This window comes from Rhodamnia argentea, chromosome 7 (assembly GCF_020921035.1).
Source record: "Rhodamnia argentea isolate NSW1041297 chromosome 7, ASM2092103v1, whole genome shotgun sequence".
Lineage (NCBI taxonomy): Eukaryota > Viridiplantae > Streptophyta > Magnoliopsida > Myrtales > Myrtaceae > Rhodamnia > Rhodamnia argentea.
The window spans coordinates 9738454-9759829 of NC_063156.1; the positions used below are offsets into that span (position 1 = coordinate 9738454).

Here is a 21376-nt window from a genome sequence, read left to right on the forward strand (position 1 = left end):
ACTTCATCAAAGAAACGAGTACGTATCAAACTCCGATTTTGATATTTTTAATTTTAATTTTGTATGTTTGTTCTTATAGGGCAATGGTTGAAAACATGAAAAGGGATAATATCCTTTTTCATTCCTTCACGGCGATTGTCGTAGGTAGACATGGCCGGTTCGGCCGAACAACCGGTTTCAATTTAAGAACCGGCCCTTGAAGGGGCCGGTTCCCGAGCCCAACGGCTCTTTCCCCCGCCCCCCCCCCCTTTTTTTTTTTTTTAAAAACGGGTCAAAATCAGGCCGGAATAGGCGGTTCCGGACCGGTTCCGACAATATAGAAACCAAAACCGGCCCTTGAGGGCCGATTCCGGGTTGGAACCGTGGGCCCGATCAACGGGCCAGGCCCGTGCCCCCGATTTCATTTGGCCATGTCTATGTGGATATCACATATTCGGTATGAGAAAGTTACTAGGAGAGTAAAGAGGAAGGATAAAGCACCGCAATCATGAAAGCAAACATAATCAACCATGTGAAGGGCGTTCAGTTATTTACTTTGCAACATCCGCATTTCTATCTTGAATATACGCAGACATAGGAAAGGCAGCTAGAAACTCAGTCCTCTTGGACGTCTATACTGGCAGAGGAAAGCAATCTTCAATTAACTATGAAGGATTCAATTATCCAAATGAGGTACTCGGAAGAGTTGCACAAATATTACCCCCCTCTTTTTTGTTCCATTAATTTGCAAAATCGCTACGCTTCTCAGGATTTCACCCAAAGATCAAACTCGTGGGAGAAACATTAGCCATATACAGGAAAATGTGACAGAACTTGCACATTTAAATAACATTCTATTTCAACATGTTCTACAAACACCATCTAAATCTTATAATTGGAACCAATTATGACAGAGCACTCTGAGTAACCTATTCTGTCAAGCATCATTAGTACGATGCATTCAAAGCGGGCGTCTCACTATAGCACAGCTAAAGCTCCGAGGTGCGAAATGAGTTCGCCTATTTAATGAGCCACACCAAGCTTTTGTAGCGACATAGGCACAACAAATAACGAGTTAAAATTTTCAGTCATATTGCCTTAGCAAGTTTTCATGTGCGCTTTAAATAACCTTCTAAAGTACTCAGGATAATGAGATGCACCAATTTTGCCAAGTGTCACAACTATCAACCTATTCACACCAGTAAAAGACGACCCTAATGGAGACACCTGATGAACTTTACCTAGCATTCACTAATAGGGATGTATAGTTGAGCAACACAACAATGAGCATAACCTACCTTAAAACAGATAAAACAACAGAATTGCTCTGAGTTCTTCAAACAAAAATCTGAAGCAGAAAATGCAACATCTTCACTCAACAGGTCATAAACAACAAAAGCAATTCGTAGGGAACTGAAAATATCAGTCTTTCAGGACAAACCTTGGCCATGTTAAAGGAAGGAAACAGGTCATAACAACAAAAGCAATTCGTAGGGAACTGAAAATATCAGTCTTTCAGAACATACCTTGGCCATGTTAAAGGAAGGAAATCGCGAAAAGGCTTTTGAAGGTACGTCATCATTCATCTCATTACCGAGATCACCACAAAACACTCGATAATCGTCTGCAGGTACCAAGAAAATGAAAAGATGTTAGTATGTCTCCAAGTGACAAAGAAGGAAATTGTAAGTCCACTATCTGACTAAATGAGAATAACAACACCAAACAAATTGAAGCTACAAGCATTTATCTACTCCTATGCTTGAAAAAATGCAGAGAACAACAAATCCAGAATAATTTGTAGGCAGACTACTTCCAGTGGATGGCATAAACCAGGAACTTTGATGCTATAAAATAATTCATGCGCTTTGCCATTGACTGTGTAAAGGGATACACTGTTACTGCATAGCCTGCAAACATATATAATCAAGCATGCAATTCAAACCTCATGTTACCAGCAGCTAATTCAAGGGGGTAAACAAGAACTTTGCCAGGTTCAGAATATTTTCAAGAGGCTACGTCACAGGAAGCAGCAGCAGCAAACTAAATTCTCCAGCTGTGATCTTTAGAAACCGAAATTACTTAAACTAGATGGAACTCAAAATGCATAAGAACAGGTCACTTTCACCAGCCAATCTTGAAGTACGAATAACCAATCATCGATTTCCAGTTTTTCAGAGGAGAAGTAAAGGATACAGCTCCTACACCTAATCAGTAAATGCTAAAACAATTCAAGCCAAAAGAAGCTTAAACTCTACTCAAGAACTTCTAAATATTCAAATTCTCCATCAAGTTCGCCATAAAAAAAGACTTGCACACAATGCGAACTTTTGAATAGATCATGCTAAGCCACTCCGACACGTCCAAGACAAATGCCAACATAAATCAAGATAAAGGGAACAATTCATACTTTCAGGCCATTCCGCAAGTGTTGGATCCTCCCACGACTGCCCAGCAGCTTTATGTGGTATTGCTTTCTTATTGGCTTCTGCTTTGTGTTCAATGTTGCTGCTGGCAAGAGCAGCTTTTACATTCTCAATTGCTTCGGGTGTAATAAACTGTGCATCCTTTTGAAACAATTGCTGTGCCTATGCATTTAAAATGAAAACTTTAGAAAAGGATTGGACATCTATATAGGCGCCCCACATTTCGTTATTTGGTATCCACTATCAACAACATGAAGAAATTGCTTAAAAATCCTTCGAGTTCAATAATTCTCAACAAAATCAAAACTTTCCCCGCAGAAGAAACTACAATTACGCCTCTCTATCACAAACAATCTCCATCCACTCTCTACCAGAGAAAAAACACATTTACAAAAGACTCTCTCTCTATAGCTCATACCAAACAAACGAGACTACCGGAATCCTTCAATTAACCGGCACTTGAGCTCTGGAACAACAAAATGATGGATAAACTTACCTGCTGAAACTGAAGGAGAGTATAGACGCCGACCATCGGTGCTGGCGGGGGAGCAGGGTAGACAGGGCCGGCATAGGAGGTGAGCATAAACTATTTACACAGTTATACACTAGTTCTTTAACATCCTAAAATCCAGTAAGAAGGTGATCTATCCCCCAATCAACAATGCACAATCTGCTCACATAAAGAAGAACAAAGAAATTGTCCAGACGCTCTATTTCACATCTTAGGCCGCAACTGCCCCGCTCATGTATGTCTATTCATCGTTGTCTAGCTATGCATCACCAAGTTTAAGGCCTTCCATGGAGGAAGATCTGTGCCAGCAGCATGAAATCACCCCATTACAATTCTATGCAGGTTTTTGTTTTTCTGTTCTCTCTCCTAGGTCAAAAAGAGATCTAGCGTCGATGGATCAATGTGGCGGAAATCAATAATCGGCAAATCTATGAGAGAGAGAGAGCTCCCCAAGTGGTCAGAGTCGGGGTTTCGGGCTGCGGGTCTCCGGGTTCACGGCGACGTCGGGGTTCGCGGGTCGGGACGGCGGCGGCTGGTCGGGCAGAGGTGGCTGAAGCCGATTGGGGGGCTGGTAGTCTGCGGTAGGGCAAGCTCGACGGTGGCTGGACAAAGACGGCTCAGGCGACGGGGCTGGGATTTTTGGAGGCGGAGCACGGCGGCTCAGCCGCGTTGGCTCGCGGATCCGTCGGGTACAAGAGCGACGGGGTAGAGGCGAGCTAGCTGGTGCGGCGCGGCGGCCGGGACGAGCTCGGATGGGGGTTTCGGGTGGCTGGGGTGGAGGAGCTGACGTCGGGCTCGCGGCTGCCGGAGCTTGGCGACGGCTGGAGGTGAAGGCGTCGGTAGTGGCCGGCGGGATGCGAGCCGGTGCGACGGGCCGCGGCGGCTGGGTGGTGCAGGTGGCGGTGGTGGTCGGGCGAAGCTTGGGGGGAGGCTCGCACACACAGAAGGGAAAAAAAAAAGAAAGAAGATGAAGAAAGAAGAAGACTGGAGGAGGGGGTCTGGTCCCGGCCTCTGGATTCCCTGTCATAAAGGCAGGTGACATACACCATTCCCACCCTCCAAAATATTTTCCCAATTTTTTTCCCCCCTATAAACAAGGACGGAGGGTGGGGATGCAATGTTTCCCCTGCCATTATGGCAGGGGATCCTGGTCGCGTGGTCCACAGGCAGAAAGAGAGAGAGAGAGAAAGATGGGGAGGGGGCTTCACGTGGGTGGGGGTGGGGTGGGGTGAGAGAACATAGGGAAGAGAGAGAGAAGTGCGGCTGATGGGATGAAAAGAAGAAAAAAAAAAAGGGATGGGGCCACAATTTCAAATCTCACTTAATATTTTTGTCATATATGAATAAAATTTAGGAATAAATTGGTAATTTGAAAAAAAAAATGAATATCAATAATCATTTGACTCAATCGACTGAGGGCAAAATTAGAATTTTGGCATTTAGGGTTCGGACAAGACTGAATTTACAAGCGAAGGGTCTCGATACTATGAGTCAATATTTGACTATTCAAACTTGACTTTCTCCGACGGATGTCCTGGAATGACCAATCATCATCTCTTAAATCCTCAAAATTCAAATTTTATTTTCCGCACTGGAATTTATAATTTTTTTCTTACAAACACCAAATTTCCAGGACGTCGGAGGACCAGTAGCCCAATCCTCAAATTTTCGGGACCGGGGAGCGAACCTAACCCGAATTGGCCGAGATCGGCAATCCAATCCGGTCCTAGTGGACCATCCATGCGATAGCCATAAAGGACATTGCTCTGAGGCACACCCTCTGCATGTAATGTTAGCAATTTGAAATTTTTTTTTTTTTGGTAAGATAAGTGTAGCAATTTGAAATTGTTCAACATGGATAAAATGGAAAAAGCCTAATAGGTTCTTGTTTATGCAGCAAAACCTGAATAATCATGCCTGTAAATTATATAATATATGAACACATCATTTATTCACCAAAGGAACAAAATTTTTTGCAAAGTTCGTAGTTGTGCGGATACCCCCTCCATTCATTTTCAGTTAGAAACCCCAAAGGAAGATGAGGCAACGTAATTAGAGATAACGACATGATAGTTCCATTATAAAATATTGACGTCTACAAATGAATTTGGATACAAATACAAATGACACGAAGGGATGCTATATAAGTATAACAATACCATGGTTATATATATATATGTGTATATATATATATATGTGTGTGTGTGTGTGTGTGTGTGTGTTATATATTCCGGGCGGTCCAGTTTGGTCCCATCCACATGGAACCGAGGACCGGACCGCCCTGTCACCTATCCCATTTATTTGGACCGGGGACCGGACAATCCCCCTCAAGAATTGGACCAACTCGGCCAATCCGAGCCGGTCTCGGTCTGGTCCGGGTTGGTCCGGTCCAATTTGCTTACCCTTATTCACAAAAAACCATGTCGCTGATTTCTAGTCGTGGGTAGAATATAGGCTCTTATGTAATTCAAAATTAAGTACTTGTCTCAATAAACTTCTAATTTGTTCCATGTTGTCGCTCAACTTTAGTCAAATGTATAATAACGTCCCTATTATACGTATGTCAATCCGGTGCTAAACTTTTTAATTTGATCAACTTATTCCATGAACTTTTGATAATTTGCCAATGTGGTTATTCTTGCTTATTTTAGCCGAAAATCACTAATGTAGATGTCGGCCTTCCTATGTGGCGCAATCGAGTCTAACGTGGATAAATTTTGCAATTTTAGAAATAAAATTTGATCTTTTTTGGTTTCTCTTTTTTCATTGGGGTTGGCGAGGGTCAATGCGGCCGCCAGCCATAATAAAAGAATAAAATAATAGATATATACATAATACAAAATAAAGAAAAATTACAAAAATCGTTAACACGGCATCGATCATGCCACGCAAGATAATGGTATTCACGTGATTTTCAGCTAAAGTTGGTTGGAAGAACTACATTAAAAAATCATCAAAACGTTTATGACTAAATTGACCAAATTAAAAGTTTTATAAATTGAATTGGTAACTGTACAATATGTTTAAAATTTTTTTGATAATATATCATTATCATGGTTTGGGGTCCAATATAAAACCCTCAACACGAGCAACCATTGCGCATTAGATCTCCATACAGAACCCACGAAAGTAGAGTCCCTCAAATTGACCCACCACAAATCTCCATAGTCAACCTCCAAGTACTTACCAAAACCAGGTTCTCTGAGAAAAAGATCAACGATGCGGGTCATTGGAACATGGGTGTTGGCATTGATCATCGATCGCCTGGCTCAGCCACTGGGTTTACAGATGGAGGAACCCTAAATGCAATGGGGTTCTTCCTCCTGGCTCTTTAGGGCTTCCTCTCATTGGTGAGACCCTCCAGTTGATGGTCCCTGGCGACTCTTTGGACCTCGTTCCTTTCTTCAAGAATAGAATTCGAAGGTACTTGATAATACCAAGGTCATCCACATGCAAAATTCTGATTTTGGGTAATCACATATCATTACTTTCACTCAATTTCTGTAGATTTGGAAGGCATAAGCCACAAGGTTGTCAACTCTTGAGTTGCATTTGCATTTTAGGGTGTATGCCGTCAATAAATGAAAGTCAATGGTTAAATTAAGGGAGGCGCTATTTCCACCTCCCATTTGAATAAATCCACTCAATTTTCATCAAAAAGATAAAATTGTCCACTATCATTAAATTACAATTTAAGTTGGTGATTCCAAATTTATTTACGATCCTTTTTATTAATTTTCTTATATCTATGTAGGATCTACCTACCCTTGTTCAGTTTTTGTTTATTGACGATTTATCTTATATATTAAAGGCTATATTGTTTTTGTTTATTTAAGATATTACTTCCATAAGAATTTGTTTTGTCTTAAAGAGAAATTTCCAAAAAATCTAGTTCTCTTCTACATTATCGATCAAATTTATTGATATATTATTAAGTAGATGAAATTTAATTAAATCATGACATTGCATAAAGTAAATTTTTTTTTGGTAAATGCCATTTTAGATTAACAAACACGAATATCCTCTATGAACTATTTATGCAAAAAATAAAAATCGTCATGCATAATAAGTTTAGTGTTTTCCTAGATATTTCTCTAATGCCTCAAATGCTTTGATAAAAAGTATCTCACTAATATAGTAAGAAAAAAAAAATCTTTGATAGAGTAAATAAAGAGACTTGACATATATTTTAATTAATGAAATTAATAAAAAGTTCACCAACAAAGCGAGCTCTTAAGATAAGAGGGACAAAACATAAAATATGATGAAGAAGATACTTTTCGGTTTTATACTATATCAAAGAATGTCTTTTTTCGTTCTACTAACAAGATAATTTTACACGGTGCATGTACAACGTTATAGGAATACCTGAAAATGCATTCTTCTTTAATATGCTAAAAAGCAAAACATGTGAAATGGTTAATTATGGTAACTATCCTAAAGAAAAAAAGGAGGAGTGTGACCATAACTTTATATTATAATAGAAAAATTAATGGCAGTTTTGTCTTTTTAGCGTAAAAGGGGTAGATATAGTCATTTATAGGGTGGAAAAAGCGTCGCCGTAAATTAAATTTTTTTTAAAGAGTTTTTAGATCCCTTTGAGTGTCAAGTGCAGCATTGTGCCATTGTTCCATAGGGGACTATGTGCAATTTACCTTAATGACATGAGTATCATATCAACGAGCGCCCATGATGCGCTTTTTAAGTATATTTAATTTGGAATGATTCAATTTTTAAAGCATTGGTTGTGCATAACACAAGAAGAATCGATGCATTGGACTTAACTAGTTGCGGCCCTCTTTATTGGTTCTTTGGGTGCAGGTATGGGACGACGTTGGCCGGCCGGGTGATAATAGTATCCGCCGTCCGAGAGTCTGCCATATATTTTTTTCGGCAACATGGCTAGCTGTTCGGGTAGTTGGCTCCGGACGCATTTGCGACGCTCTTCGCACAAGAAAGCGAGGCCAGCCCCAACATCGCCAACGTTCAAAAATACATCCGGGCCTTGAAGGAGAGGTTGCTTCCTTTGATGGAAGAAGCGTCCAAAGCAACTATAAAGAGCTGGTTAGGCAGAGAATCCATTGACGTGAAATATGCTACAGGAACCGTAAACGCCAAAACCACAGGACGAAAGGCAATTGAACGATCTTTCCTTGCCTCTAAGCAAGCTAATATGTCGAATGTAACATTTTGTTTTTATATGTTCTTGATAGATGGTGATCGAATTTAGCGCAAAGCTAGTGTTCAGTCATGATCCTAAGCAATCATCGAACAAATTGGGCGATTTGTTCTTTTCATTTGTCCGAGGTCTCTTGTTCGTTCCTTTGAACATACCGGGTACGATATATCCCAAATGCCTCAAGGTAAAATGTCAGTTTCCTGGTTAAGTAGATTTTTTATCGTACGAAATCTAGGTACAAATCTTTGATCTATGAACTACTGCAGGATCGAAGGAAGGCGCTGTCGATCATTCGAAGAACTGTAAAAGATCGCCTTTCTTCCCACGGGAGATGGAGACTTCACGACGACTTCCTCTCCCACGTCATGCAAGAGATGAATAAAGAGAAATTCTTAACGGAGGATTTCATGATCCAACTTATATTTGGCCTTCTTTTTGTCAGCTTTGATTCTGTTTCGATGGCGCTAACTTTGGCTCTGATGTTCCTCGAAGAGAATCCTAGAGCATTGCAAGAACTCGCGGTATGAACTGCCAATTCTACATTACATGTGCATGGCGTCTTACCAAAATCGTTTCCGGTTATTCATCCCTGCTCTTTTCCAGGACGAGCACGAGTCAATAATAAAGCAAAGAGCGATTTCGAACTCCCCGATCACGTGGAAGGAATACAAATCGATGCCTTTTACCCTTCAAGTATGCCCCCTAGATCAATTGTCAAAGTTCTTTAGTGCAATCAGTAAACAATACAGTCTTGTTGAGCCATTGCTGTTCAAAAAACAGGTGATCCATGAATCCTTAAGGTTGGGAAACATCTCGCCCGAATTGTTTCGGAGAACGAAAACTGAAGTGGAATGAAACGGTAATTTATTTCCATACGATGATAGCCGATTGATGTTTGTTTGTACTTGAATTGGATGAAAATGAAAATATCCACGAATAGTCAAACTGCAAAATCAGATCTAGGCCTTCATCTGATGATTATAATTCTCGCAAGATCCACAATTTCCGCGTGCTGGGGAATACTGATAGCTACTTCCGCTCTTCACTTGAATCCTGAGATGTACAAAGACCTCTTACGTTCAACTTGTGGCACTGGAAGGTGAACCGTAAATAGAAAAAGCTCGTAAATTGCCATCATGATCGAGTTTTATTTCGGCTCCATCGAAGTTGGTACACTAACTGTAGTTCTGACTTCTAAATTCCGGGAATTCGATTCCGATGTGATGCTGCAGAATTTCATGCCTTTCGGGTCATGGACGAACCAGTGTGCCGGAGCGGCATATTCGTGGGCCTTCTTGTCGACGTTTCTCCATATTCTGGTGACGAAATATAGGTACCCGCCTGACCCTTCTCGATCCCAAGGGCACGCAAGGATCTCTTAGGTTTCGGTACGAGAGTTCAGCAATCGCCTCGAGTATTACCATTTAGGAAATATTTTTACCATTTGTATTTTAATTGTTAAGGGAAGAAAATATTTAGGGAATATTTGTTATTCTATTACCTTTGTATCTTATCTCTTAGAGTCCTTTATATATATATATTGTATTTGCAACACAATCATGCACTGAAAAAGAGGAACAAAATTTTCTTCCTTAAATCTTAATTCTTCACCGAGCCTCACAGCTCCCTCATGTATCTACTGCTATTGCAGTAGCTTCCTCTACATACATTGACATTAAATATTTTTTTTTTCAAGTTAGTATCTGAGCATCTTTGGCAAAAGCCTCACCGATCCATGTCTAAAGAAACATCACCTTCTACACCAGCGTCGTCATCAACCGCCTCGAGTAACCCCACTGTCATGTCACTACCAAGTTTTGGGGAGAAGCTAACCGGGATGAACTTTCAAATCTAGAAAACAAAGATCTCACCGTATTTACGTGCACTACCCACTTGCTGTCCATTCTAGATGGCACGGAACCTCAGTCGGAGGAGACCAGTCCAGCATTTGAAAACCGAAAATTTCAGGAGTCCTTTGCCTTGGCTTGAACTCTCAATTCATCGACAGCACCAATAGTCACCCAATTGACAAGTCACACATCCGCGGCAGGTGCTTGGAAGTATCTTACGGACTCGTATGCTGCTCAATCAACTGCTTGCGCGTTTGCTTTACAGATCCAACTGCAATCACTCTCAAAAGGTCACTAATTCGTCACAGAATTCCTATAAGAAGCCACTAGCGTCACGATAGTTAGCCGCTATTGGTGAATCTTTATCTATTAATGAATACCATACTCAATTGTTTCATGGTTTGGGTGTCGCGAACCATCCTTGATCCAATTGCTCTGATACCAACAATGTCGGGAGCCGTCCTTAATCTCATTTGCTTTGATGCCACGTTGTCCGGCCCTCGACCTTGATCCATTCTCTAATCGCATTTTTTTGTTTTAATCTTTTACTATATATAATAGGGGATAAGCAAAACACTGAACTAAAATACAAGTGCATGCAAAACAAAATGATAGACACGATACCTTAGGGTATGACCTTAATTGTAGGGTTCCCTAACATGTAGTAAGCATGCAGTAACATTATTCAATAAAATTTATAAAAAAAAATACGTACTTTATATATTTAATAAGGAGTTCAAGTGTACATCTGTTAGAGCAAAAATAAAGAAAGAAAATGAAGGGAAAGAAGACATCTAGGAACCCCATCAGAAGGTAAGTGCTCCCATATAGCTGGCATTACCTGGGTGCTATAACACCACCATCTACGTCTCAAAAAGTAGGTGCCATGACACACAAATTGTCAAAAGCCCACTGCACATCCAAACCTCCATTCTACCTCTTCTATTAAATAAAATTTGAAGATCATATTAAATAAATTAAAAGTTTAAAAATCACATCACACACTGGGCCAAAACTCACGAATCATTTGTGTCGCCGTGCCTTGAGAATTCGGTCATCATTCTTTAGTAGTTAATTCAAAATTAAATGCAAAAAAGTTTGGTCGGTCGACAGGGTCTCATGTTGGTTTTATTGGTACGCTACCAAGAAAGCAGAGAGGGTGCGCTCGAGTCCAAATGCTTACAATAACGAACGACACCTATAGCTACTGCTAGGCCAGGAGCGAAACTTAGCCCGCACATGGTAAGTGACGCGGTTTCCATCCTAGGTGCTTGGCCTCGTAATGTCTGATGGATTGTGACTTGGATGGGCATTGAGTTTGAAAGGTCCTCAGCTCTTTTGACGAATAAGAGGACTTTTGTAAGGAAAAATTACACTTTTCATGTGATCAAATCCCCATATTTCCTTGAAAACAAAAATCCCTATATTCCATCCCACATTAAATCCTGCTAAATTCAACTGACGTGACCGTCTAACGATGTGGCATTATAACGTGGATAACTTTTATTATGTTTAACGTGGGCATCCACATCATACTTTGATATCATCCACAATCATGTCGGTTAAACTTAATTAGATCTGATGTCAAAGAAACTTCATAAAAAATATCGTGAAAATAAAATGATTTTGTTAAACAAATTGGACTTAATTAGAGATCGCGTGAAGTACATGAACGAAAAGGTGGAATTTTTCTCTCTTACAACCTTCAGAACATCATCATGTTTAGACCGACGGTCATACGCATGCTCGGATCCTCCGGTTGCCATTTTATTTGGACCAAATATTGAGGACAATGACGGATCAGATGAGAAACTCTGTTTCAAGAGGAAAGAATTCCACCAGAGTTACATTTAAGCATTCACCGGAGGCTGCTCGACCACGACCGACCCGGCTCGATAAGTGCCCTCCAAAATTCATAAGTAAGTGGTGCGGCTCCCAAGCAAAGTGTCCTTTTTGGTCAAAGCCATGCCAAAGACAAAAGGAATCTGCGGCTCTTAAAAGAGTGGCAAAGAAGAGTGGCAAAGAACCATCTGCACTGTTCGGAGACAGCCTCTTTACCTTCTTAACAACATTCCACAAGAGACGCCAGTTTGGTTGGTTTTCTCCAACATCCGAGATGGAACATTAGGTTGGACAAACTTTAGTTTGCACGACACCCTTGGTTTTTCTTACTCTCCTCCTGCTATGCCTGTCATTGAGCTAGATAACAGGCATTCATCAGCACGAGAAGCAAAATCCAAGATCGTGCTCCAAACAGTCACAGCGGCGAATGTTCATCTAGCCCTTCGTGAAAAGCTAATAGAAGCGGCTACGATTCATTGAAGACCAAAGGCATTTTGTCCAACTGATATGAAGTACGCCTTGCTTGACATAAATTACTTTCAAGCTACATTATTGTGGCAACAATTACATACAGTACATATTCAGCTCAAGCTCATCAAGGAATACCTCAACATCATCTCATCTCATACCAGGAATAAGTGTGAAAATGAAGCGAGCTCACATCTACATCCAGGGATTCACTTTCTATTCTGCTTCTCGGTTTCCATCCTTTTTTTTTTCCTTAGCTCTCACTGACTTTTGTCCCTGACATCAGTTCTTGTTCCATCAGGAACAATTTGCCCAACTTTCACATACTTCTCCATGAACTTGTATTCCCAATCCTGCAAAACTTCAAGCTCAGACTCACTCAGGCCTTCAATGTTCCCTGTAAGATCTCTTGGATCAAACGACATTAATGCTAATGCCCTGCTCGCATCTCTTCCAGCAAACAAGGCATATGGTCCCCCTGGACCATAAAACATCCTGCACCAAATTATCGAGAGAGAGAGAGAGAGAGAGAGAGAGAGAGAGAATCAGATTCTCACTGAGAATAAATTCAACAAACACTTGCATGTTGCACAACATCTAATGTAACCATTTAGTCTCCCAATGGATCGTATGCCAACAACTATAGGGTCCCGTCTCATTTCCGTATCCTTGGCTACGGACGGGGGAGTTGGAGCCGCCAGCCTTAATCTTAGTGTTTCTCCAGTATTATGACAATGAATGCGGAGTCCAAATCCAAGTAACTTAAACCCTCTACTTCAGTTCAGCTGGGATTTAACACTGCTTTTACTTGACCTTAAATTTATCACCACTCAGGAGGATTCTTCTCAGTGAGCTTATTACACAGAGTAAGCATTCAAATGCCAAATCAAACAGACGAATGAAATTCAAGCCACACTGTATTATGGAATTCGAGTACTGTAGAGAATAATTGATTCCATAACCAACTACACGAAGGAAATTCAATCTCGGTTGAATGTCCAAACCACGTATACAACACCTTAGGGTTTCAAAGTCCAACCGGAAATTCCTACTACTGACATCCGATTCTCGTCATAACTCAACTTGTTTCGAGAATGTTAAACTAAGGTTTCAGTGCTATCAGAATCACAAGCCTATCACTTCATCGCATGTAATTAAGCATCCATAGAGCTTCACTGGTCATCTACTACCGAACAGAGCATTCGACACACACATGCGATCGGCAATCAGAAAGCCGTATCAGTGGTTCAATCGTCGCAAAAACCAAGCTCAACCAAAATCCAACAAGTAGATACCCAATCAGCACGCACAAAATACCATCATATACGAGGAACAAGGCAACGAATGCTCACCTAGAGCGAGAGACATCGTAGATCTGGCCCTTGATCGCCATGAGAAGCGGCTTGCTCGGATCGGAGCCGTCGTAAGCTCGCAGCTGCTCCTCCGTCACGTCTCCAAGCTGGACCGGCTCGGCGGGAACGAGCGGCGTGGCATTCACCGCGGCCTTCTTGTCGAGATCGTCGGGGTCAACGAACATGCCGCACACCGCTTTGTAGACCACGACCATCAGGGCGAGGATCGTGAAGAATGCCGCCGGCGAGAGCCCCGTGTACGCCGTTATCGCCTCCATCGCCGTCGCGTGAAGCCCCATTTCGAGAGAATCTCGGGAGCCGAAACATGAAATTGTGATTAATCAGCGCGCCGACGTCCATTCGCTCGATTACCTACCACGCCTCCGGCTCACCTACTTCGCCCGAGGCAAATGAGAAAAATAAAATGCTGGAGGCAAATTTTTTTCTTCTACTAATCCGTATATTTCGTGACAAATAAATAATTTAAAAAAAATATTTTCGTAAAAATAATCACTTATCTTACTTAAAATAACCGATTAATGAAAAAATATTTTGTTAGCAGCATTAATTTTTATTTAAATATTTTCATGAATGATAAACTTTTTTTCACTAATTTATTTTATAAGCGATACAATCAATTACTTTTAAAAAAATAATTTTTCAAATTATGAATTTTTCTACTATATATGTATTGAAATTGCTTTGTCGTATTCATATATGCATGTCAGTTACATTAGATAAGTCCCACATCAAAAAATTGGTGTGTTGTTGAGTAGTTGATATATTCAAATTGATCCATAACTCAGTAGCTTAAGCTTTTGAGTGAAAATAAATCTAATTGGATATGCCGATAAGCTTGAAATTTATTGAGATACCCATGTGAGTGCTCTTAGAGAAGTCGCATATTAACTGAGTTTTAACCGGTTTGTCAAAAATTATATAAATAAATCAATTTGTGTAGGTTGCTTGTATGTTTGATTATGTGAAAAAAAATTGAGATTTCCCTTTCATTGTCCTACCGTAAAACATGGCAATAAGATTACAAGTTTTCGAATGGCCTCGAATTCAAAGAGACATAAATTACAAAAATGAAAAAATATAGGTTTAATATAACGGAAAACTCCAAACTGATACATATATCACAAATTTATCCCAATTTACTTTTTTGACTATAAAAAAAATTTTCAAACTGATACATTTGTGACAAAATTTATCCTAAACTATTTTTTTGACAACGAAAAATCCCAAACCGGTATATCTGTGATAAATTTACTTTAATTTAATTATTTTGACTAACAAAAAAATTCAAATTGGTATACATGTGATAAATTTTTCCTCCATTAGTTTTCATTAAATTAGAATACCATGAAAAATTCGTAAATTGATACACATGTGACAAAAGCGGGTAAAAGTCCCAAACATGTACATCTGGTAATTGTACATCCGGCAATTACCACATGTCATCCAAATCAATAATTTGACGATAAAATTTAGCGAAAATTAACGGAGAGTAAATTTGTTACAGGTGCACCAATTTGGGGTAGACTTATCAAAGGTGTGCCAATATATGGTTTTTTATGGTTAAAAATATAATTTCGAGTAAATTTATAACAGGTATACCAGTTTGAGATTTTTCGTAATATTAACCTAAAAGATTGTGGGATGCAAATTGAAGATTTGGATTTCAACCCCTAATTCAAAGAGGTATAAATTATAAAGATGAAAAGGATCGACCACAGAAGTTGTCAAGAGCGGTCATTCTTAATTTTAGCTAATGAGATGTGATCTTTGAGGCAAAGGGAGCTTTTGTTAGCACACTATGCACCATATACCACCAGCAAATGAATTTGCACTATGTCTGTTCTTCTCCTAATGCAAAAAGCCAAATCTGTAGACCACTTCCGATCAATCCTTTCCTCCTCTTTGCTCCCTCTTTGTCATTGCCAATCGTCCGTCGTCCCCGTCGCGATCCTCAACACCGATCCACCGAGAGCTCGTGCGCGTTCGATGGATCTTGTGCGGAGAGAGAGAGAGAGAGAGAGATGTTTTAGAGTCTAAAGGTAATTTATAACTATCGACTCAATATGGGCACAGGACATGTGTATAATAAAATGTTTAAAAGATAGGGGGATGAGCATAAGCCCCAGTAGTTGGGCATCCTCTTAGACGTATTTCGTCTAATTCATTTCTCTTAATTTCTTGCAATCTTAAGAATCATGCAATCTCTCATGTCACGAGGAACCAAGATCAAAATGCGCGTCTTACATAGCGTAAAATTGCCTTGTGGACTATACGGTACCATTTTTTCTAGACATGAACATGTGGAGATCAGTCAAATATGAAAAAATTATCAAAAAAGTCTCAAACTTATTATAATTGTGTCAATTCAGTCCTAAATCTTTTGTATTTATTCCAATTTAGTACATCCAAGTAATTTTGGACAGAAACCGCTGACGTGACGCAACCGGGGATGGTAGGGACAATTTCCAATTTTAATTTTTATGAATTTTTTTATAATTTTTTCGTTTTTATTTTTCTTTTAATTTCTTTTTTCTCTAAACTTACGGTCGGCAAGGGTTGCAAGCCAATCCTCGTCAGCCACAGGCAAGGGCCGAGACGCACTCTGGCCATCAATCTGCGCGATGCCCTCGTGAAGGGACTACAATGAACATTTTTTTTTTTGCAAGTGGTGGTTCCAATTTCGAACGTATCTCCTGGTTTTGCTTTATGCAACTAATAGGGTGCAACCCATCCAAGAATCAAGACATCGACAAGTACCGACCATCATCATGCATAAAACATGTGCCCTTATCTTATTCAAGTAGTAGTAAAGTGCATCGTACTTTTCACCAAGGTCAATATGTCAACGGTCATCCGCCATATGAAATCCGGTGTTCACATATTTTATCCTATCCAGTTTCATCACATCTCGGTGCTGCCCCATCTTCTCGTTATCGAGCGATCGCCTCACATGACGGCGCACGCGTGGACGTTGTCGTCGCTGAACATGAAGACGGTGTCGTCGTCGACGGTGGAGTAGGCCTGGTTGGGGAAGTAGCCGTGGATGCTCTCGTTGAAGCCATGGCGGTAGTAGTTGTAGGTGGAGGAGAAGGTGGACTCGTCGAGGTACTGGGCGGCGTAGGGGTAGTACTCGCTGTCGTACGGGTAGGGCCAAAACTCGGCCTTCCGCCCCGCCCTCCTCACCGCCTTCAACACCTTCCTCTGGTCGACGTACCCGGTCACCGTCACCTTCTGCGAGTCCATGTCCACCTCCACACTGTCCACCCCTACATTGAGTGCAATCGCACAAGCAGAGAGAGTTACTTGTATATGCATACCATAACTTAATAAATCTTAATCAATTAATTATAAAGATTCAAAGTATATCATTTGAAGTGAGTGACTTTATTAAAAATATGATTTTTTTTTTTTGTTTTCAGATTGTCGAGAAAAATATTATTTTCACGTTTACTCGACTTAACTAATGCCCCGGGAACACTTATTAACATAACCCTTTATTCTTTTTGTGTCGAGGAAATCTACATAATTATTAGCTTAAATTAATCAATGATGTGGATTTCCTCGCGAGTAGGTAATTTCCCTAAACTTATAGGAATTTTTGGATAAGGGGAATATCATCAAGATGATCAAGAGAACCATAAATTGTCTAAGGAAATGACTTACTAAACTATAGATGCTCTGGATCAGATCAAGTTCTATCGTTTATTCCTTTATAATCAAGGAGTGGCACACGCAATGATGTGATTACCTTGAGACTCAAGGAATAAGCTAATCAGATTAAATTTTAGATTCGTGTGTAACTTTACGAAAGCAAATACAGTCGACAGGATCATTCGAACTAGGTAGAATTAAGTTCATTTTAAAATTAAGCAGCAATCAATTTGGGAGATTGCATGCTTGTGACAAGGAACTTTATACTGAAACATGCAGAAAAATGTTTTATACGCAGTAAATATCCGTATATAGAATGCATGCATGGTTGGATGGTATTAATCTGATTGTGCATAAACACTGGCCGTGATATATATATATGCATGAATGATAAAAAAGAAGAAGAAGAAGACATATATGCATGAAAAGTCATGCAAATGATGGAGAAGATGAAAACCTGTTGCTTAGGCTCGGTTTGATTCATGAAAAACGAACTATTTTAAAAATATTTTCTCAAAAATGATGCTTGTATCAATTACAAAAATGAATGAACGGAAACTATTTTCATTGTGTACAGGAATTTCGAGAGATTAATTGTTATTGGTAATGAAAACATTCTCATTAACCGATTATTTTAAGCGATACAATCGATCATTCTTAAGAAAAAAAAATTCAAAAGTATTCATTTTCCGCGAATTAAATGAAACCTAAATGCATCATAATACTACGCCGTTTTGGATGGGTTTTCTCAAGAGCAGAATCTTGCCGGCTATTTTCGATACCGCCCTTCGCACCCTCTTCTCGCACCCTTCGCAGTCCATGTGCACCAGAAGTTCCACAATCTGTAAAACCCCAGGAGCAACGACAATGATGATCGCAAGCTGTTCCGATGAGTCATTCAAGATCGAAGAGAGATCACTTACGGACAAGGCATTTGATATCTCTTTCTTACTGGAGCCCCAACCAAGCATGAGTCCGACCCGAAATGTTCTTCCCTTGCCAGATCTGAGGACGATGGTTGCCCCCTCAAACGCGCCGTTCACTGTGGGATTTGGCTCTCCTCTTTCTGTTTTCCTTCTCTCTCTCTTTCAAGAAGATGAAGATGAAGATGGGAAAGGTGGTCTGATCTGGAGGAGGAGCTCGCGCGTTCCCTTCTTCAAGATGATGACAGGACGTACTTAATCCAACTTGCCGGATCGAAACGCATCCGACCCAATTTGCCAACACTTTCCGCACGGTTGGAATCTCCAGTTGGAGACCGAGAGATTCATGCCGCAGAATATCGTCCAAGAGAACACGAGAGAATATGGAATGACCAATGTGAATTCATCGTGGTTGTGCTTGTCGATTATATGCCGGAATCTGTGTCCTCCTCGGTCGAGATCATGTACACAGAGAATAATGGAAAAAGTTGAGTTCCTTAGAAAGTAAGATGGTGGCCTTATTCACCGGAAAAAAAACACAGAATAAGAAGGGGAAAAAAACAGAGACAGCAGACGTCAAGCATTGGTTAATGTTAAGAGAACGATGACTTTGTCGACTTTGGAATTGTGGGATCAAACGGTACGTAGTTTTACAGCTTGTTGGTGTGTTCCTAGGGTTTTCTGTAGGCTTGCACGCAAGAAGGAATTAGCTTGCGATGGCTCATACACGGTGTCGTAGAGCCAAGCGAACCTCGTTTTACGTTAATGAGACATGTTCCTCACTCCGATTGACGAACATTAATGGTGGTGCTATGCTTCGATTCTACGTCCAGGTCGTCTGAGTTTGCATCCTCTCCGCCGGGTTGTTACGAGTCGCGACTAGCTCGGGGAAGCACGGGATTGCGCAGGTCTTTCTCCATTGGTCATCGGTAAGGAAAAGGAGAGTCTCCAGTGCTATATAATGCATACTCTGTGTTAGAATAATGAAATTTTAAAATACATCTCTATCTAAGAGTTTAAACTTTTAGAATAGTTACCAGTGGGGGTAGACTTTGTGGCTAGCAAGGGTTGCCAGTGATTGTTGCCGCCCTGAAAAAAAAAAACCAAAGAAAAAAAGAGGAATGTAAAAAAAAAATAATAATAAGACTAATAATAAAGAATTAGAAAATTATCAAGAAATTATTAAAAATTATCCATGTCCCTACTAGCCGTGTCACATAGAATAATCGACATCCATGTCGGTGACTTACGGCCAAAATTGGCCAAATGGACTCAACCGGCAAAATGCGAAAGGGTTTATGACTCAATTGACAAAACTAAAATGTTCAAGACTGAATTAGTAAAAGTGTAATATATTTAGGACATTTTGGACAGTTTTTCCTCTTGTAGTCTGTCACGTCATTTTAGGGTATCAATTCTAAGTAGATCAATTTTCGTATATCTAGCATTGCTCTCGTTTCCGTCGCTAGTAACTATCATATCTAATGTGTTCCACAGGCAATCTTTGCATGATCTATTTTTCTTAGGTAGAAAAAGACGTTTTTTTTTGTCGAAAAAAGACATTTTATTTAAGTGGATATATATATTTTTACAATTAAATGTGTTCATTTTTCCTATGCTTATCGACTTCATTCCAACCATCGATGTTCCTTATTCGCATTACTTTCTGTGCTCGCCATTCAAGTTGATGGTAGGGGCTTCTTTCAATAGAGGAATAGCATAAATGGATAGAAAGCAACCCTTGCACATAATTCTTATGTAGCACATGTTGGTGTGGTGGCTCCTCACAACACAAAGAGAGTGTCTCTAGCTATCATCAAGAGTCAAGACCATCTCTTTAGCATATGCCCTTGTCAAGTGTAGCCCTTTCATAAGCGATTGCTTGCTCTCATAAGCTGAGGCACGTCTCTACAAATCTGATCTTTCTCTAAGTTGCAACGTGGTGTGGAATTGATACCCTCCCCTTTGGTCCATTGATAACGGAGAAAAGTATGAAAAAGGTCATAAACCTATTACATTGGGACCAATTCCGTAATAAACCTTTTAATTGAACCAATTGAGTCCTATATTTTTTTGCATTAGTACCAATTGAGTCCATCCGACCAATTTTGATAGAAGATCGTTGACGTGGGGGTCGCCGTTTTATGTGGCACGGTCGATACTTACGTGGACTTTTTTTTTAATGATATTTTAATACATTTTTTAATTTTATTATTATTTTTCCTTTCTTTTATATTCTTGTTTTTTCCTCATAGCCGAGGGTTGGAGAGGGCCGCAAGCCCTCGCCCGATCTGGGCAAGGCCACCCGATCTAGAGGTCATGCCCTCGCCTAGATTGAGCAAGGGGTCGTGCGACGCCCTCGCGCTAATGGTCGACAAGAGTCGAGAAAAGGAAAAAGAAAACATAGGCAAAAAAAAAATCATATAAATTAAAAGCATTATGTCCATGTAAGTGCCAACCATTTAATGTGACACGGCTGGCATTCACATAAGCGAATTCCGATCAAAATTGATCGGATAGACTTGATTGACACAAATGCGAAAAAATTTAGGATTCAATTGGTCCAATTAAAATGTTTAAGACTGAATTGATACATGTGCAATCGATTTAGGACTGTCTTGACACTTTTCTCATTGATAATCTTATGTGTGTGTGTGTTTTTTTTACAACTTATAAGAACAGTCTCACCACAAAAACATCGTGCCATATTGAATGCGCGTGGCGACAGACACATGTGTATACAAGAAACGTGGGGTTCTTCCCCTAATTTAGTTACTACCACAATGATGTACTTGGAGGTGCTCTTTGAGTGTTAAAATTCAGGGGAAAATAGGAAGAAAAAAAATGGACGAGACATGGATCTCATGGACCGTTCTAAAGTTTGAAATTTCAAATGTAAGAGAGAGGGAATGGGCGTGGAGTCGTGGACTCTTGTCTGCTGAGGCACCACAAATTCGTGAATTGGAACGGGGTAAAAGCCAGATTTTCAAACGATGCATCAATTAATGACGATGACTTCCGAAAGGAAAAAGACACTTGCGGACACCCCGATCAAGGCAAAAATTCCTTCGGGGACTCGGCCAAGACTTCGCTATCGCCCGGCAACAGCCACTTGGTGCCCCCCATCACGGCCCTTTGTCCCTCCCTATTCACCGGTGTTGATTGATGTTGGCA

General features: G+C 40.3%; 3 protein-coding genes and 1 pseudogene across 3 annotated transcripts; 1 reads left to right on the plus strand and 3 right to left on the minus strand.

Moving 5' to 3' along the window:
• Positions 1-902: 902 nt before the first annotated feature.
• Positions 903-2958, minus strand: LOC115737754 (RNA-binding protein 42-like). Its single transcript, XM_030670078.2, has 4 exons — positions 2902-2958; positions 2390-2567; positions 1506-1603; positions 903-1327 (listed from the first exon to the last, which is right to left on the minus strand). The coding sequence occupies exons 1-4, from the start codon at positions 2935-2937 to the stop codon at positions 1316-1318; spliced, it is 324 nt and encodes a 107-aa protein (XP_030525938.1). The 5' UTR covers positions 2938-2958; the 3' UTR covers positions 903-1315.
• A 3177-nt stretch (positions 2959-6135) lies between these two features.
• On the plus strand, positions 6136-9477 carry LOC115737823 (annotated as a pseudogene).
• A 2740-nt stretch (positions 9478-12217) lies between these two features.
• On the minus strand, positions 12218-13994 carry LOC115737753 (membrane steroid-binding protein 2-like). The gene is made up of 2 exons (XM_030670077.2): positions 13608-13994; positions 12218-12750 (listed from the first exon to the last, which is right to left on the minus strand). Exons 1-2 carry the CDS (start codon positions 13904-13906, stop codon positions 12516-12518), a joined length of 534 nt encoding a protein of 177 aa, XP_030525937.1. The 5' UTR covers positions 13907-13994; the 3' UTR covers positions 12218-12515.
• A 2367-nt stretch (positions 13995-16361) lies between these two features.
• LOC115737774 (heavy metal-associated isoprenylated plant protein 45) lies at positions 16362-18800 on the minus strand. Its single transcript, XM_030670108.2, has 3 exons — positions 18203-18800; positions 18046-18121; positions 16362-16894 (listed from the first exon to the last, which is right to left on the minus strand). Exons 1-3 carry the CDS (start codon positions 18248-18250, stop codon positions 16575-16577), a joined length of 444 nt encoding a protein of 147 aa, XP_030525968.1. The 5' UTR covers positions 18251-18800; the 3' UTR covers positions 16362-16574.
• Between the last annotated feature and the right edge of the window lie 2576 nt (positions 18801-21376).